This window comes from Plectropomus leopardus, chromosome 7, assembly GCF_026936395.1.
Source record: "Plectropomus leopardus strain MGB_pleo_1.0 chromosome 7, ASM2693639v1, whole genome shotgun sequence".
Lineage (NCBI taxonomy): Eukaryota > Metazoa > Chordata > Actinopteri > Perciformes > Serranidae > Plectropomus > Plectropomus leopardus.
The window spans coordinates 26,762,387-26,778,723 of NC_142182.1; the positions used below are offsets into that span (position 1 = coordinate 26,762,387).

The 16,337-nt window shown below is 41.3% G+C and overlaps 1 protein-coding gene across 3 annotated transcripts in view; it reads right to left on the reverse strand.

Moving 5' to 3' along the window:
* Positions 1–114: 114 nt before the first annotated feature.
* The window catches only part of tead4 (TEA domain transcription factor 4), a 43,430-nt gene continuing 27,207 nt past the window's right edge, over positions 115–16,337 (reverse strand). For all 3 annotated transcript variants that reach the window (XM_042495411.2, XM_042495410.2, XM_088080347.1), the window contains 8 exons: positions 14,979–15,113; positions 14,530–14,573; positions 14,172–14,233; positions 13,841–13,971; positions 12,147–12,320; positions 6,336–6,476; positions 4,335–4,487; positions 115–1,029 (listed from right to left, as the gene is read on the reverse strand). In XM_042495411.2, coding sequence (XP_042351345.1) covers positions 916–1,029; positions 4,335–4,487; positions 6,336–6,476; positions 12,147–12,320; positions 13,841–13,971; positions 14,172–14,233; positions 14,530–14,573; positions 14,979–15,113 — 954 coding nt within the window. In that variant the 3' untranslated portion in view covers positions 115–915. The remainder of the gene's footprint in view (positions 1,030–4,334; positions 4,488–6,335; positions 6,477–12,146; positions 12,321–13,840; positions 13,972–14,171; positions 14,234–14,529; positions 14,574–14,978; positions 15,114–16,337) is intronic.

Below are 16,337 nucleotides of genomic sequence, written 5' to 3' on the forward strand. Positions count from 1 at the left end.
TTTAAAGACAAACCCTGCGCATAATGTACAATATATATACTGATATGAGTATGCCACATATCGCAGTCAACTGACCAGAATGCAAAAAAAAAAAAAAAGTCAGCAACAGAGGAGTTCTGTAAAACACCTGTATTTTCATCTGACACTTCAGGGCAAGTTACAGTTACAGTCAACCTCTGTAATCAGCTTACAGATCTAAATCTGGTTCAAGTTAGCAGTGTTGTTATGTGCCTTTTGTTGAAGTCAGATCATTTTCAATCAAAAACAGTGAGACAATACAAGACACATTTAACATTAAACATCAAACAAAGTGAATACAATAGCTCTTTTAAATCACTTTTAGCCTCTTATCTTCTTAGCTCTGTGTAGAGGAGATGGATGTGGCACTGTACATAATTACTCAAATAACACAAACGATTGGCACCAAAAACAGTGATATCTTATGGATGTGCAAAGGGGGGATTCTCAGTCTACTTTTATTATCTTTCCCCATTGTTATTTATATTTAAGTCACTAGGTGGCACCCTGAGGCAGCTAAAGTCCTCCTCAAACATCCCCTGCACATGCATGTGTGTAAAAGAATCTAAATCAAAAACAAGCACTAGTAAAATGAGATGAAAAACACCACCAATGACAACTTTCTCATGCAGGTCTTGTTGGCTAGGTTTGGCTCCTTTGGTATAGAGACCACAGTGTATCATGGTCCTCTTCTCTTTTTTTCACACAAAGGCTGTTTCCGGTTCCACAATCCCAAATCCACCTCTTCCTCAGCAGTAGTAGTGTTCCTGGGCATGCTGACAGAGCCGGTGTTTCTCTGGGCTTCTGACCGTGTTGTATGGTTTCAGCTTTGAGCTTACGGAGGAAGTAGTCATTGAGTTGCTACAATGGGTCTAGAGCAGGTAAGTTCCAGCTGTGTCAGTCTTTGACTAGCCTGTAAATATGATGCTGTGCGCCGTGCTCGCTGGTGGACACCTCGAAGACGTAGGCTATGCACAGGAGGGTTTCCAGTGTGTCCCTGTTAGTAACCACCTGTGGACAAACACAGAAGGTCCTGCTCAGTCAAACTGTAGAGAATAAAGCCTAAGATGCTTGGTTACCCATATTTTTACTAATAATATTTAATTTGTTCACATTCTTCCAGTTTGTAGAGAAGTGTGCTTTGTAAAGCATAGGAGCCTTTTGGATTTATAAACTAATGAAAACATAGTTATGAATGTTATATACAATTTCTACCCATAGACAACACTAAATTTGAGGGGGGCATATAGGATATATAGGAAAAGACTGCTGCAGACAATCCGGCTTCCAATAAAAACCTCCTGTATCTTGAGTTATCAAAGAAAAAAGTTGAGCATACATTACCAAATTGCTCTGCTAACAACACGACTCTGACATGCTAAGTAGCATCAGAGATACACTGATTTATTTATTTATTTATTTTTAGCAGTGTACATGACCAGGATCAGTTCTTTTGGAGAGAAGAGACCTCTACAGATAATCCAGCTCATGTTAAAAACCTCCTGAACATCAGGATCCAGAATAAGGTGAACACACATTAAGTTATCAGAGAAAACAGGTGCACACACATAGGCAGGCGCTGGGCAAATGATCCGTCTGCAACATGCTAAAGAGTGTAGAAGAAATACTTATTTATAATGAGTTTTTACCAGTTTTAATCGCATGGTCTGTTTGTTTCGGTTGTTTGGTTTGTTCTCTGCAGACGTTTCAGCTGGTTGTTTAGACGTCACTAAATCTCCCTAAATCTTACAGATTGCTCCTTTGAACAATTATTGTATGATCGTACTTTGAAATCTTCATTGACTATATGTATGTTTGTATGTATGTATGTATGTATGTATATGACCATCCTGTGCTTTATGAATTTGATGATGACAAATTCATGATTACGACTTAAGTAACGCTGATACAGTAGGTAGAAATATCTAATCTTATCTATGTGACATAATATCACACAACTAATGATCATGAATAATAAATGACAAATGATCTCTCTGTTCAACATGTTCTGTTATTATACGTGTAAGATTCAGTTGTATCTGCAGACACAGGAGATACAATACAACAAGCACAAAGCAAGCAGATAACTTTATCAATTCGGTATGTGTTGCATTGAACACAGCACTTGTTACATGAGGCATATCGATTCCATTGTCCTCAGCCTTGCAATGTGGAATCTGTGAGTGCACCCATCTGTTGTCTGTGTATGTGTGTGTGTGTCTGTGCACATCTGTTTAGGAGCTGTTCATGGTTAATACGAGCTAAATCAGCCCATTGAGAAACCTAATGACATGCTGCCATGTAGTCGTCAGTGTGGGCTCAATATGGTCATTGTCCCATGGCCGATAGGAATGCAGCCGCCAATGGAAGGGACACCAATGTCTTTGAACCCTGGTGTTGAGGACCACTTTGTTGCTATGGTGATACACTCTACTCTATTCACTTCCCTCACTGTGTCCGCTCTCTGAGGAGCACACCAGCTCATTCAGAAAAGTCCAACTTACAGTTGAGTGGACAAAATGTTTCAACTCTGCAAGAAACCATAAAAAATGTTATTCATAAGCAGGGAGAAATCGCTAACAGCTGTTAATGGTCTGCCAAGGTTACTCATAGGAAATATCACAGCCCAACCATTTTCATTAAGAGACCAAACAGTTTTCCTGTTTCCCACCCTTTACGACAGTAGGATGCCTGCATTTCGCACTCTAAAACTGAACTAAAGTATGCATATTGAGCATCCATGTGCCCCTTTGAGCTTCATCACGTCAGAATATGAATGGGACATTGAGCGTGTTTCAGTGTATCAAGGCGTTGCAGACAATGATTCTCATCCAAATGCACTTAAATGCTTCATCCACACGTATAAGGGTATGTTTCAAAACAGGGTTTTTTCTCCTTTTATCTAAAAAATTCCTGACCACACCAGCACTGTTATGATCTTAGTCCAAATTAACACAAAAAACCCACAATATACGCGCTGAGAAGAGCATGCCAAACCAAACTATGTTGACCAAACAGAAGCAGACCCAGAGGAAATTTGCTGGACTTTGAAGCCAAATTGACACGGCGGCCAAACCATGTGACTACATCTGCCAGGTTCGTCACGAGATGCCATGGGGCCCAAAAATACTTTTTCTCAGAAGAGCAACACAATCAAAAAAAATCATCCTCATTCAAGTTAGTGGAGGGAAAAAACGAAAGTAGCCGCCTTGGCTGGTGAAGTTTGCAGCTCAGCCAGCAAAATCTATGGTGCTCTTGCTCTATGGATTCAAAGATACGGATCATTTTACACCCGAGAAGTCAAACTTTTCTGGCTGTGTGTGCCACTGAGCAACTTTCATATGAATGAATGGGGGTTCGCTTCCAATGATGACTCCAGCTCTCTTTACACATCCATGATCACAAGCCTGAAAAACAAGAGGAATATTGTACCAGATGTCTACCTGGAGTAGTGGTCTCCTTAGCACATTATGTCACCTCTATTGCTCAATATAGAAGAAGAGTAAGTGTACAGGGCTGCTGCAGGCAAGGACATAGCCTGTGTACATGGGGTGCCCACTCTACCAGGTGAGTTACTGTGTGCCCCACATAGCCTACGTATAATTTCATGACCAGTTATGGCCAAATTTCAGGCTAAGTGAGTGAAAGTAAAACAGTTTATTGATTTCTGATGCCACCTTTTGGTATTTCTATTCAATGCTTTACTCGTGCCATAATAATGTGAAGGTTTCTCAGTGTATATATCTTAATTCGGGGGCTTTTCCAAGAAAATATGATAAATGTGATCACTTACGATTAAATCATTATAAACACTAACTACCCTGCCACATGCTAAAGTCTCCATTCCAGTGATGCCCAAGCACCATCTAATCACAATCCTACAGGTCTTAACTCGTGAAATGGGTCTTCAGATGCTCAAGGTCGCCCCTGTTTAAAAGGTGTCTTGTTTCAGCACATAGCCCCTGCAAAACCACAATTTGTTGTTTTTATACTTTGGTGTTTGTACAGGTTAAACAAACCAACATCTTAACAAGAGAGCTTCAGAGATGCTGGTAGGTGGATTTTTTTAACTTTAGACAGGCAAGGGAAGGTATTTTACACTAAGCTAAGCTTACCAACTCTAGCTCCATATTTTGCTAGTTGGTTTGAGGTCTAACTCTCAGCAATAAGAATAAGTCTGTTTTCCAAACCAGCTCAACATTATTTCAATATTAAGAAGAATATCTGATTTGACAATACTAGAAGCACAATATCCATACAAACAGACATACAGGCTCCCAGGCTCTATACACACAAGTACAGTCTGTCCCAGTTACCTGTAGGATAGTGAAGTTCTCCAGTACGCTGTTCATCATGTACTTCTCTGGCAGGTGTTTAAGCTTGTGGATGAAGTTGATCATGTATTCACATAAAGGGGAACGGTGAATTCGAAACACGTAGCGCCCATTCTCAAAACGTGCATACTCCGTCTAGGGAAAACAGATACACTATAAAAGCATACAGTCCAATATATGAGAACATATACCATGTGTTACAAGAATTTAAAATACATTAAAGGCTGAAATGTGAAATCTATTGTAAAAACAAAGGGGATACATATTCCACTGGAGCTCGATTGGATGCATTAGATGTGAACATCTATGTGATAAGCTGTAATATGTGTAACATAATATGCCTAATGCAGCATATGGCATGCCAGATATGACAATAAACATATTTTCTCGTGACAACAGTAATCAAATGATGAAGCCATTAAATATCGTCATGTGGTCTACCGAGGCAGATGGTTGTACCTTGGGATGTGTGTGTATGTGTTTATATTGTACAATCTATCAGCAGCAGGTGGGGGCAGGGCCACTATTGTGTCTAGTTAACGGGAAGCATAACAGTTAGTCATGCTGGGGAGATTCGTTAATCACGTCAGTTTCCTGACCACAGATCAGTGGTAATTGACTGGAATCCATCTCCACCAGTAGCAATCCCTCCTCTGGATGATAATAGTGGTTTTTTGACACACTCATGACCTCTTAATGTTGAAATATCACTCAGCTATTAAGCAATCAGTGATGCAAACCTCTTGAACTGTAGCCACATATACTGCTAACTGTTGATAAATGTAGGAACTGTGCTATCCCAAACCAAATGCAAAGCACACAAAGTCAGGTTTTAAAAGAAAAAACAACCTGAAATGGAGATGAATGCTATTTATTGCATAGACCACAGACTGGTCACTCTACCTTCAATAGCAATAGCAATATAATAAAAGAATTAAATGTGCTGTGTTCATTTCTGCATCTCTAATACCAGTAGGTTAATTATATTTAAAATAAAATAAATAAAAAATAAAAGGGATTCTGAAGTGATTCTTAATAATATGAGAATTTTAATCCTTTAGGTTCAATAAAAGACATCTGGAAGAGCTGTCAAGCCAAGAATTATGTATCCTCTATTGGTCCAAAAATGTGGAGATGCAAAGACAGAGTTAGTTTTTCAATTTCCACAAAGGTGAGCATCAAGCCCCTCATAAGACAAACAAAATACATAGACACAGGTCAGATCAGTTAATAGGTCACCTGATCTTATTGCCCCCCTTTAGACTTGTTCATTCATGGGAACACTGTTTTACGTATCCTTTTTTACCCAAAAAGTAGAGATCTGCAAAAAACTGATTTTGGTAAAGCAACGTGAAGTAAATAGGGCGCCATCTTGGAACACAGTATCCAGTTCTCTTAGTATATTTATGATACACGGACGAGCTCAGCCAATTGAATGATAATGGCTGCCTCTACCAAATCTTAAAGTGACTTAAATCTTTCAACCCTCAGAGGTCGGTGCAGCTTTTCCATTCATCCAAAATCTACTGTGGGATGACTTTTACCCAGGAAAAAAAAGAGCAAACAATTAAAAGATGACATAGATGACCACATCTGTATTTTCACTGGGAGATTCTCTCATCTGGACTATGATGGCTATATGGTTGTAGCTCACTGTAAAAGTCGGAGAGACAAAACTGGAATTCCAAAAAATATTAAGAATGTCTGTTCTGTCTTCTGTAACAATTTTGCCCCTCAAAGATCAGATAAAGTCATTGTATAAGATTCTGCCATGCCCTGAAATGCTGATGCACTTTGGCTGCAAACACATGTAGGACTGCTATAAGGTTTGATTTCTTCTCAGCATCAGACATTATGAGAAAAGGTTGGAGAGCTTAGAAATTAGTAATGTTTATGTTTCATAATAAATACAGGGTAGGTGTCTGACTACCAGCACACTCTAGATTTAGTTAACAAACAAACCTCCCCCCCGTGTATCCTTACCTCCACTTTCTCCACCACCTGCTTGCCAAATGAGCAGACTTTGGTGGATGAGGTGATAATCATGTTCTCAGAGCTCTCATACTGACTGGAAACACCATAGAAGAAGCTGCTGTCATCCTGCAGGTTTACACTAAGGTCTGCCTACAAGGAAGAAAAAAAAAAGATAACATGTCAGGATCAACCCATGACAATACACACCTCATTTCTAACCCAAGAGGAACTGTTGGTAGTGTGTGTTCATGTATGAAGATTTGCAGCCTTTCTTTGACTGGAAACATGTGTGCTACACTACACACTACCCTGCTCCACACTAAGCATCTAAAACCTTGAGGATACACAGCACTAGATCCATAATCTATAACAAAATATCAGCGTCTACTCTTCTGCTCTCTGGTACAGATCTCAAGGAACATGTGTGTCAGTCTGACAAAGACACATCAGCGTGTGTTACGGCTCAACAAAGCTTGAGTGTGATTCTCTGTAAAGCCGAGAGGCATCCACTGGCCAGAACCTTGGTGACCCAGTATAACCCTGTCAAATCCAGCCTCAAGATTCCCAAGATGCTGTTTCTCTGTGACTGCTGGCCACGTTCATTAGAACAACATACAGAGCCGATGTAGTCTTTTTGAGTCTCCTGAAAAAAAAAAAAGCCAATGTGGAATTGCCAAAGACAGCAGTTCCTCAAATGAGGCTGGCTCCATATGGAAGTCATGTTAAAATACCCAACTTCAGAGCAGAAATAAACATGTAACTGCCTGGTACAAACAACAGTTTTGGTCTCTATAACTATTTTCAACATTTGTGACAATTGACAATTTTTTGTATAACTCACCCACCTACATTAAGGGCTTAAAGCTATGCATATTTGAGGGCAGGGCTGCTTGTGTGACAGGCAGTCTGTGAGGTGTTGCTACAATGTATGAGTCAGATCCACCCCTCGCTCCTCCACAGCTACACCCTCTTATACAATTCTAGTCACTCCTGGCTCCAAAAAACCAAGATGGCGACAGCTGAAATGCCAAGCGTTAGGCTTCACAATGGCAGTCTACAAATCAATGGGTGATGTCATGTTAGCTACATTTTTGCGAAAAGGAAACAAAGAAATTATTGTTTTGTTATAGGTTTCCTTGCAACAACTGATACTAATCGAATATCAGACATTTGTGTACTCAACTTGTTAAAAATATGACGTCACAAATTCTATTTAAAAACAGTCAAGCCATTCATCGTCGTGTGGATGCAGATTCACCTATCTCTGATCCTCCCACTAGTATGAGTTTGATCGAGGCAGGCGTAATCTGATTTTGGATCAGACTGAGGTGTAGTCTCGTCCGTCAGACAGCTGGGCTGTTTTACCTTTTCCCCTGTCGGGCTCTTGTCTCCTAATGGGCCATTGAGACACCGCTCAGCCTCCTCTCATCTCTTCATCGCCCCGTTCATCTTCATCCCTGGCTCATGTAATTCCTCTATTTGTCTTCATCCCTGGGGCCTAGTGACCCTCCCCGAACCGCCATTCCCTGCTTCCCTAACAGCCTGCGAGGGAATTCATCCAATTACAATCAGCAGCGTGCAATTGGCTGATTAGATCACGGTGGGCAGGCTGGCTGTGTAACAATTTAGCAGAGCCAGCTCAAATCGGATTCCCTCGGCACTTCAAAGGCGTGAGACAATCCGTTAGGACAGGGCCACGGGCGCTGAAAGGGTGAGAAGGAAGGTGGGGAGCGGGGCAGGGCAACCAGCGGCCGACAGGGGGGTTTGCTGGAAATTCAATCTAGAATGCCATAGCTTTGGAGGTGGGCCAGTCGCCTGTCACCGTCACCATGCCAACCTTCGCCTCAGCACACCCCCAAGTCATGACCTACCACGTGGCTGCGCCACTGCGGCTACATCATATCAGCTCTTCTCTTCTTTTATGACAGCGTAAATAAAGTTATTGTATTTTCAGATGCGTCGAGGATTTCATTTTGCTTATTTTCATGGCCAAGAGCGTTTTTCCTCAGTATGGGCGTCGAAATGCCCAGCCGTTTTGTAGCATTTCTGTGTTTTGTCATGGATGCCTTGAGAATTGGACGATCCCCTTGGGATACAATAAGACGAACAGACTGAGAGGGACAGTGTTATGAGCTTGTTTTCCTCTAGCAGGAGTTGCATATGTCATAACTGTTGACTCAACTGGGCTGACATGAATCAAGAGAGTAATATTTCATTGATGAATGACTTGTTGCTTACAAGCTTCTCCTGCTATCTCTATCTCATGTGTCCCTATTTCTATCTTTTGCTGTTTATTACTGCCTTGCCCCCTTTTTTCTTTATGATATACGATGGCGCTACTCATCCCCTCCTTCCTCTCAGCTCTGAATTAAATGCCATGGCTTGACCAGCTGCTCTTTTTAAGGACCAGAGAAGACTCCTTCCAAAATGGTGTCACTCACCAATGTCTTTTATCTCTCCACAGTAAATAATGTGGCAGTCAAACATGTGAGAAGGGTAATGTCATATATACAAAGACATCTGGTGGCATAAGATTGCAAGGCGGCACTCTGAACTTGACATTCAGTCTCTGGCACCCCAAACCGCAGCAGTTAAAGTTATATTACACATCTGCTTCACAAGTCACCAGTGGCTTCCACGCAACACATTTCTGACAAAGTGGATCAGAGGATGATGGCAGTCATGTTTCACAATGTTTTGTGGTGGTAGTAGTGATGATGGTTTGACATTCTTCCCTGCAACGGCATTAAGGGCCTCCGCCACCAGCAGCTCCAGACTTGCACCACAAAGGATCCAGACAACTTCTGAAGGTTACAAACATCCTACAGCTGTATCCCATAACGTCTTCAGATCTGCAAATTTTACTGGTGGACTTTAAGAGTCTTTAAGAGTCTTTAAGACTTTAAGTCTAAAGGTAATCCACTATGGGAAAGGCAGCTCCTCAACATTGTGTATCACACTGAAGGTGCAGGTGCATGTTGATCAGATCAACAAAGCAAGACAGAAATTGTTCTCTGTGGTTTTCTCTAGTGCCAACAGCTCTTCCCTTGGATCGGATGTGTGAGGGTCACCTGGTATGCACAACAGCTCTGTCGTACATGACTCAGGTGCCACTGAAACAGCCCTGCCAGTCCCCCAGTATTGAAGAGGGAGGTTATTGTAGACACAGAGCATGACAGGTATGATGGCTAACCTAGGACAACCTCTCATGGCTCTCGTGACAGCACATGTCCTTTATAGTTCAAAACATGAGTTTATTTAGGCACAGCAAGGTTCAGGTCTGGGAAGTCTAAACTCCTCCCAAAGGAAAGAGAAAAATTTTAATTCTTCACTGTGTATATACTGGCAGGCATGGGTGGATTGTGCGACCATAGGCCCTGGGCACAATAATGCTAAAGGCCCAACCACTACTCCCAAATTACACACACTTTATGACTGTTTTTTGTCATTGTTACTGTTGCTGTTTTGTGTCTCTATGCATATTTTTGTGGTTTTGTGGTAATTTTTGGTGTGATAATTTTGTGTGTGGTCATTTTGTGTCGCCTTGAGGTTATTTGGCCCCTTTTTATTTTGAGCCTCTTCGCAGTTCCTTTGCATGTCTTCAATCTATTTTGCCCTTTGTAATCTTTTTGAGTCTCATGATTGGTATGGGTTAATTTGGGTGACATCGTTAAGGCCAGGGGAGGCCCTGACACTTTGGGCCCTTGGGCCCGCGCCCAGTAGGTCCATTCGGTAATCCATCCATGCTGGAAAGTCTCCAGCATAGATGGTTCCAGAGACTATACATTGTCTCTTTTAAGCAATCAGAAATAACTATGGCAGAATTAGCAGCTTGTTGAATAGAAGGTCCTTGGAAAAGATTTGTGCAGCCTTGCTGTAGTCAACACTCTGTCCATCCATCCAATTCTACCTGCTGTTTGATGTGTTTGGGATAAATTTAGTATGAGAGAGATGCTGTTTACTGTTGCTGCCCCATCAATTAGGAACAGAAGAAACATAGATGAGAAATTGTTTGTTATGGGCAGGTCATACTGCCCAAATATATGCTTTGTATTTAGACAGTAGATATTTGAAATATGTATTTATTTTATGATATTATATGTTTTAATGGTTATTTTTGCTGTGTGCAAAAAGGTCAAAATTGTATATTTTAGTTTAAATTGGCAAACTTCCATTATTACCTTACCATTTTTCTTATCTGTTATGCTGCAAGACAAGAATTTTAAGGACAGAGATGACTAAACTGTAAGAGTCACTGAATAAAGATTAGACCTTTTAAACCAAAAGCAAAGGTTGTGGACACATTTTTTGAACTACACTTAACAAACAAAATTTAATGTATGAACACTTAGTATATTTTCCTTCTTAGGGCAAATTTAATTGTATGCAAAATTTTTATTTTACTTTTTTTGTCCTCCTTTAGTTATAACTGGTAATTATTCCACTGTGTGTGCATTGCAAATCACTTGGCAATCAAATAGTGTGGCAGCTAAGGTGTTGTCTGTTTCCTTGTATTTTCTGTCAATGATGCTTTAACTTCTTCTTTGCTGAGCAAAGGGGCTAAGTATTCGTATCCCAGACATTAATATCATAAATTCTCCAACTAAGTGCTTCATATACCAGTAAGTATTTAAGCAACTCTATAAATATACTGAGTCTGTGCATAAATTCTAGTTAGTTCAGTGATTTTCTGACATACTTTGTGATAACACGACTTCACTTTCCCAGTACACTGATTTGAACAAGTTTCAAAGTAAATGCATTTCCAATCTGTCTCAAGTTATGCTTAACTCTGACCTCTGCTGTAAAACTAACATGCCCACATCATAAAAAGTAGCAAAATGTCTGAATGAATTGCTGTTAAGAGTCACTTTAATAAAGAGTGAATGTAAAGGGAGGTGCCCTGAGATAAAGAAGAGCGTGGGTTTGAAAGTATGTACATGTTGTGCGTGATACAAATACCAAAGGTCTTGTCCTGAAGTAAGGCAAGGTGGCCAGATCAGCAAAGAACAAAATGGACGTGTCAAATTACACCATTGTACTCCCCTTTCTGTCTCTGATCTTATTTATGATCATTTTCAGTTTCCTCCACCTGTCGTCATTTCTTAACCTGCAGCTTAAGTTGACTTTGTCATCATGCTCTACTCTCTCATCTCTCTCAGTGTGTAATGGTGAGCTGGGGGGGGGTTATGTGTTTGTCTGTGTGTGTGTGCGTGTGTTTTGGGTGGGCTTATCTATAAATAAGTATATGAGGGGGGGGGTGAGTTCGGACTCAGTCTAATAGCGCCGAGACAGGTGCCTGGGCTCACATTTCCCCTAGTGAAAGATCAGGCCTGCCACTCTCCCCCAAGGCTGCTGTCACACACAATCACACACACACACACACATATATACAAATACACCCACGCCTGATGCATGCTGCACGGCAATGCCTTCTTTGCCGGCATATAAACCACCAGTCGGGTCAAGGGAGCAATGACTTTCCATTCATTCTGGCTTTAAAGCGCACTTAAGTTGCTTTAACTCCAATGCTTAAGCTATCTCAACACAGTTAACACCGCTAGGCCATTAACAGCCAACAGGTGCTACAAAACATTAACAAGAGCATTCACTGTACTCTCACTTCACCTTCATGACTTGGGGAGGATTACATGCTCTGATGATGTATGAAAAATATCATAAACAGAGTATCAGACTAAGTTTTACCTTTATAAAGAAGGGTTTTAGTTGAAATTAACTGAAATTAAATCAAGCTGATTTGAGACATACTGGAGATAAGTGAAAGTTAAATATATTAAATACTGCACAAAAATGTTTTACCCAGAACTTGACGAGAAAGAAAGCGTTGTGTGGCCCTTTGTCAAACAGCTCCTTTAGGCCTCCTTTCTTCTCTGGGAACTTGTCATAGATCTGTCTGATGTCCACAGACTCCAGATAGGCATCGCTGTAGCTCGGGTTGGACTGGCCAATGTGCACAAACAGGTGCTTGTTGAACTGCAGGGACAAAAGTGCATAACAGGAGATGAACAGAGCCAAAAAATGACAAGTGTATCCCATCACCTGTCTCAGGCACCCTACCCTTTTCCGCCCATTAGCACCATTCATGATCATGTGTTGTGCTGGTGTGCGCTTTCTTTAGGCTATGTTAATTAAAATTTTCTTGTGGTCTTTGCGGTTTTCTGCCATACCCTTGTAAACCAAAACCCCAAAGTATTAAACAAAGATATACAGTCTTTCTCAAGACATGTGTGGCATCTCCGTCTTGGATCTTCTGTTAACTCATGTTACTTCTTGGTAGTATTGTTGCTAGCTATTGTTTCATTGTATAGTGCACCTTCTTTTCTGTGTATAAGGTAAAAAATATTTGATTCTTTACTTTTGAATATTTGAATCACTGCTCACATTAACTAGGTTCTTCATCTGTTTTATTTCAAACAGCTCTGTACCAAAGCCAAAGTATTTTTCCCCTAAAAAGCAATTCAGCTTGCCTGGATCCCAACCTATGAATCCAACCTCTCCACTAAGTTCAAGCTGACTAATTTGTCCTTGCATTGTGACATCAAACAGCGGTTTCCCAGTTGAAATAAAAAAAACAACCAATCAGCAGGGGACTAATGCTGTTGACAAGCTGTTAATAAGAAGTACACAGGAACCTTTGAGGGGTAAAAATAACAATGGCAAACGCTATAGACAAGATAGACGCTGCTATAAAGGCTGTTCTAAATCGGCATGTCTCCTCAATATTGGTCAACATCATAGTTTGTGTTACTTTGCTTCAGTCCACTCTCTAAGGCCTATAGAAAAAAAAATCACCTCCCACAGTTGTCATAAGTCTTGAAATTAGCTATAGAGACCAAAAAACGTTTTTTTTTGTTTGTTTGTGTTTTTTTGCACCAGGCTGTAAACATAATTATTAACTGTGAAGTTTGTTTTTTTAACATGGGGGTCTATGAGGATTTATCTTGTTTTGGAGCCAGCCTCAAGTGGCCATTCAATGAAATGCATTTTTTGGCACTTCCGCATTGGCTTCATTTTTCAGCCTCAGAGGTTGTCGCTTGTGTAAAATAGGGTGTAAAGAGTTGACAACTTCGATATCAGGTATCTATCTAGCAACAAGGGTTTAGAAAAGTAAAATAATTCCTTAACGATGAACAAACTGAAGTATACAATGTTAATAAGCAATAGAGAGTTACAAGACAGTCATCAAGTGATATAAAAGTTATTGCTTGAATGAAATTTTTTTGCCAGGAGAAGGCATGAAAGCCCTGCATTGTATGAAATCCCCTTTTGCAGATGGTTTACAGTTTTGAGAAAATGAATCCAAGAAAATAGTGAAAAAAGCCAAAAATCTGAGTGAGTTTCTGCTCTGATGCACCTGTCAATAAGACTTCCTAGTGGGCAAGAGCTGTTGTATTTGAGCATAAATAGATAAACTAAATTAGCTTTTGTGTGGGTAGTGAAAGCCCTTTTGTAGAACAGAAAAAACAACGTTATCTCCTGTCTTGTCTACTCACATTCTCTGGGTCCTGAGGTTGCTCCAGGAAGGCGGAGAACTCCAGCATTCGCAGCTTAGAGCTGGCAATACTTCTACCCTGCCAAGGAGGGGCACCGGGAGACATTGACAGCCCTGCTGTGCTTTCATAACCTGCAGACAAGAGGGCAGTGAGTGCGTGAAGTGTGCGCTTTAAGTGCAACAATGTAAAAGCCTACAAAGAAAATGCAGCAATACTGCAGCTATTTCTCTGAGCTTTGTGCGAGCTCTTCATCAGCAGCCGGGTTGTCTCATCATCATCGCTGGCATAAGAGCCCTCTGTCAACACAGCAGGGTGGAGAAAGAGCACCCACCTGTTATAGGGGTCGGGCCGGACGCTTGCATGGCGTAACTCTGCTGGGAGAAGGGCTTAATGCTGCAGAGACGAGACAGACAAGAGAGGGAGAGGCATGTTATGCACTGTCCAGCCTCATGACCCCATCTCACATACTAATTGGACTGCCTGACCCCTTAAGACGCAGGGGGCAGAGTGGTATGCTGAATGTCAGACAGCTGAAGACTTTTCTTTGTAATTGTGCTGATATGTTTTAATTTGTTCTGTGATTTAGTCCCTGACTGAAATTTATCTGATGGTTATTGAGCTGATCACATGAGAAATGACTGATGGCTACTGCAGCACTACAGAGAAGGAAAAGAACAATGGCTACTCACTCTTCATGACCTCCTGGCTGTCCTGGAAGTGCCCCATGCCAAAACTGGAAAGATAAGAAGTGGATACTTTACACACCTCCACCTTGACAGTAATTACCACATATTATTCTGCTTTTCAAAACAGAAGCACAGAGCTGAGAGGTCTTTCTTATAAAAAAAGAAATAAAGCTTAAATGTGTCTTATCAAAAAGATGAACCAAGTAACGAATCAAATATGTAATACTCAGAAAAACTGAATTTCCAAAGAGGAACAACAGTGTTAAGGAAATCTTAGGTCTTAGGGAAATAATGGATACCTACTAGTATGTAGGGGTTATGAAAATACTGTTAAATGGCCTCAACTGGCAAACCAAAGACTCTTAAATGAAGTTAAAATAAATGTGTCTCCTGCTCAGCCTTTTGGGATAATCTGAATAAGATGATGTAGGGGACATTGGTCAGGGACTCACCCCACCAGTAGTGGGGTAAGCCGGCCTAGACAGGCCCTGGAGAGCCATCTTGTTCTGGAAAGCCGTGGGTGAGATGATCTGCGCTGAGGACATGGTGGCCATACTCTGCAGGGCCTTGTCTTTGGCAGCCTGGTCCTGTGGAGATGGACAGAGGGGCGAGACAAACAGTTACGCAAAAGGGTGAGCACTCATCAGACACCATTTAAGTCGGCGCCCCACTTTACCGGTAACACAAGCAGAGCCCTAAATAGGGAAATGAAGGCCAGCTTGCATCATCGGTGAATCCCTGCCAGACAGAGAGCTGGAGAGAAGGTGATATTACCGTGAAGGGCCTCTGGGTCAAGAGTTAAGTTTATTGCTTTGGCAGTGGCAAGCTGGTGATGACAACTAGCTTCTGCTAGAGGTCATTCTGGAAGACTAAGCAGGCAATGCGGTGATATTCTAATAATGCATCTAAATCGCTAAATGCCATGGAGTTTAAAATAGCAAGATAGCTTCAAATTGTCTTTCCTGGGCTATACTGTAAAGTGATATGCCCGTTGTTTTTGAATCCACTCCTTCAGCAGTTTCTAAACCACAGAGGACTACAAGCACTTGCAGCCCAGCCCTAATGGGCAAGGCCACACGGTGCATTCTTCTTCCCAGAACTGGCTAACACAAGGGCATAGCTGAAATATGGGGGGTACATGTGGTAGGGATCTCAGTTACACCAAAGACGCATTTAAAAGGGCCGGTCACAGGGGCCAACCCTGTGACCGCTGCCGGGCCCTGCCAACTGAACCCTCATGGCTGCCGTCCAAGGTGAGGGAATAGTCCTGTTGCCTGCTGCGGCTGTGGGTACGCGGGCCTACGTGGTTGAGAAATGTAAACTGAGAAAGTACTGGGGGGACAGGGATGTGTAAGCTCTAAGCTTACCACACAGGAAAACTTTTATTGAAGTACACTTATTGAATTTAATACCTGGAAGGAACAATGCAGGGATTAATTTGTTTTCTGACAATTGTGTTTGATTCATCTTGTTCATAATTGTGCAAACTCAGCCTCAGGCCTCCTGAAATATGTTCACATTTCATCGAAATGTGTCAGCATCCCATTTAAAACTTGCATCAATTAGAGGGTGCAATTAAAATACCAATCGTTTGTGTCTTTGTGTTGATGGGATGTGAAATCATGGCAGGCAGGGGCCATTTATGTTGACATACCTTTAACAAATAATGAAACTTCATTACAAGAGGGAATAATATAGGGTAATAATGTTTTCCCCCTCTTGTCATCTGCTGCTGCTCAACTTGATTCAACTCACATAGAAAAAAAAATGCAACATATTAATCACATCCTTAACTCAGCTATGACTAATTT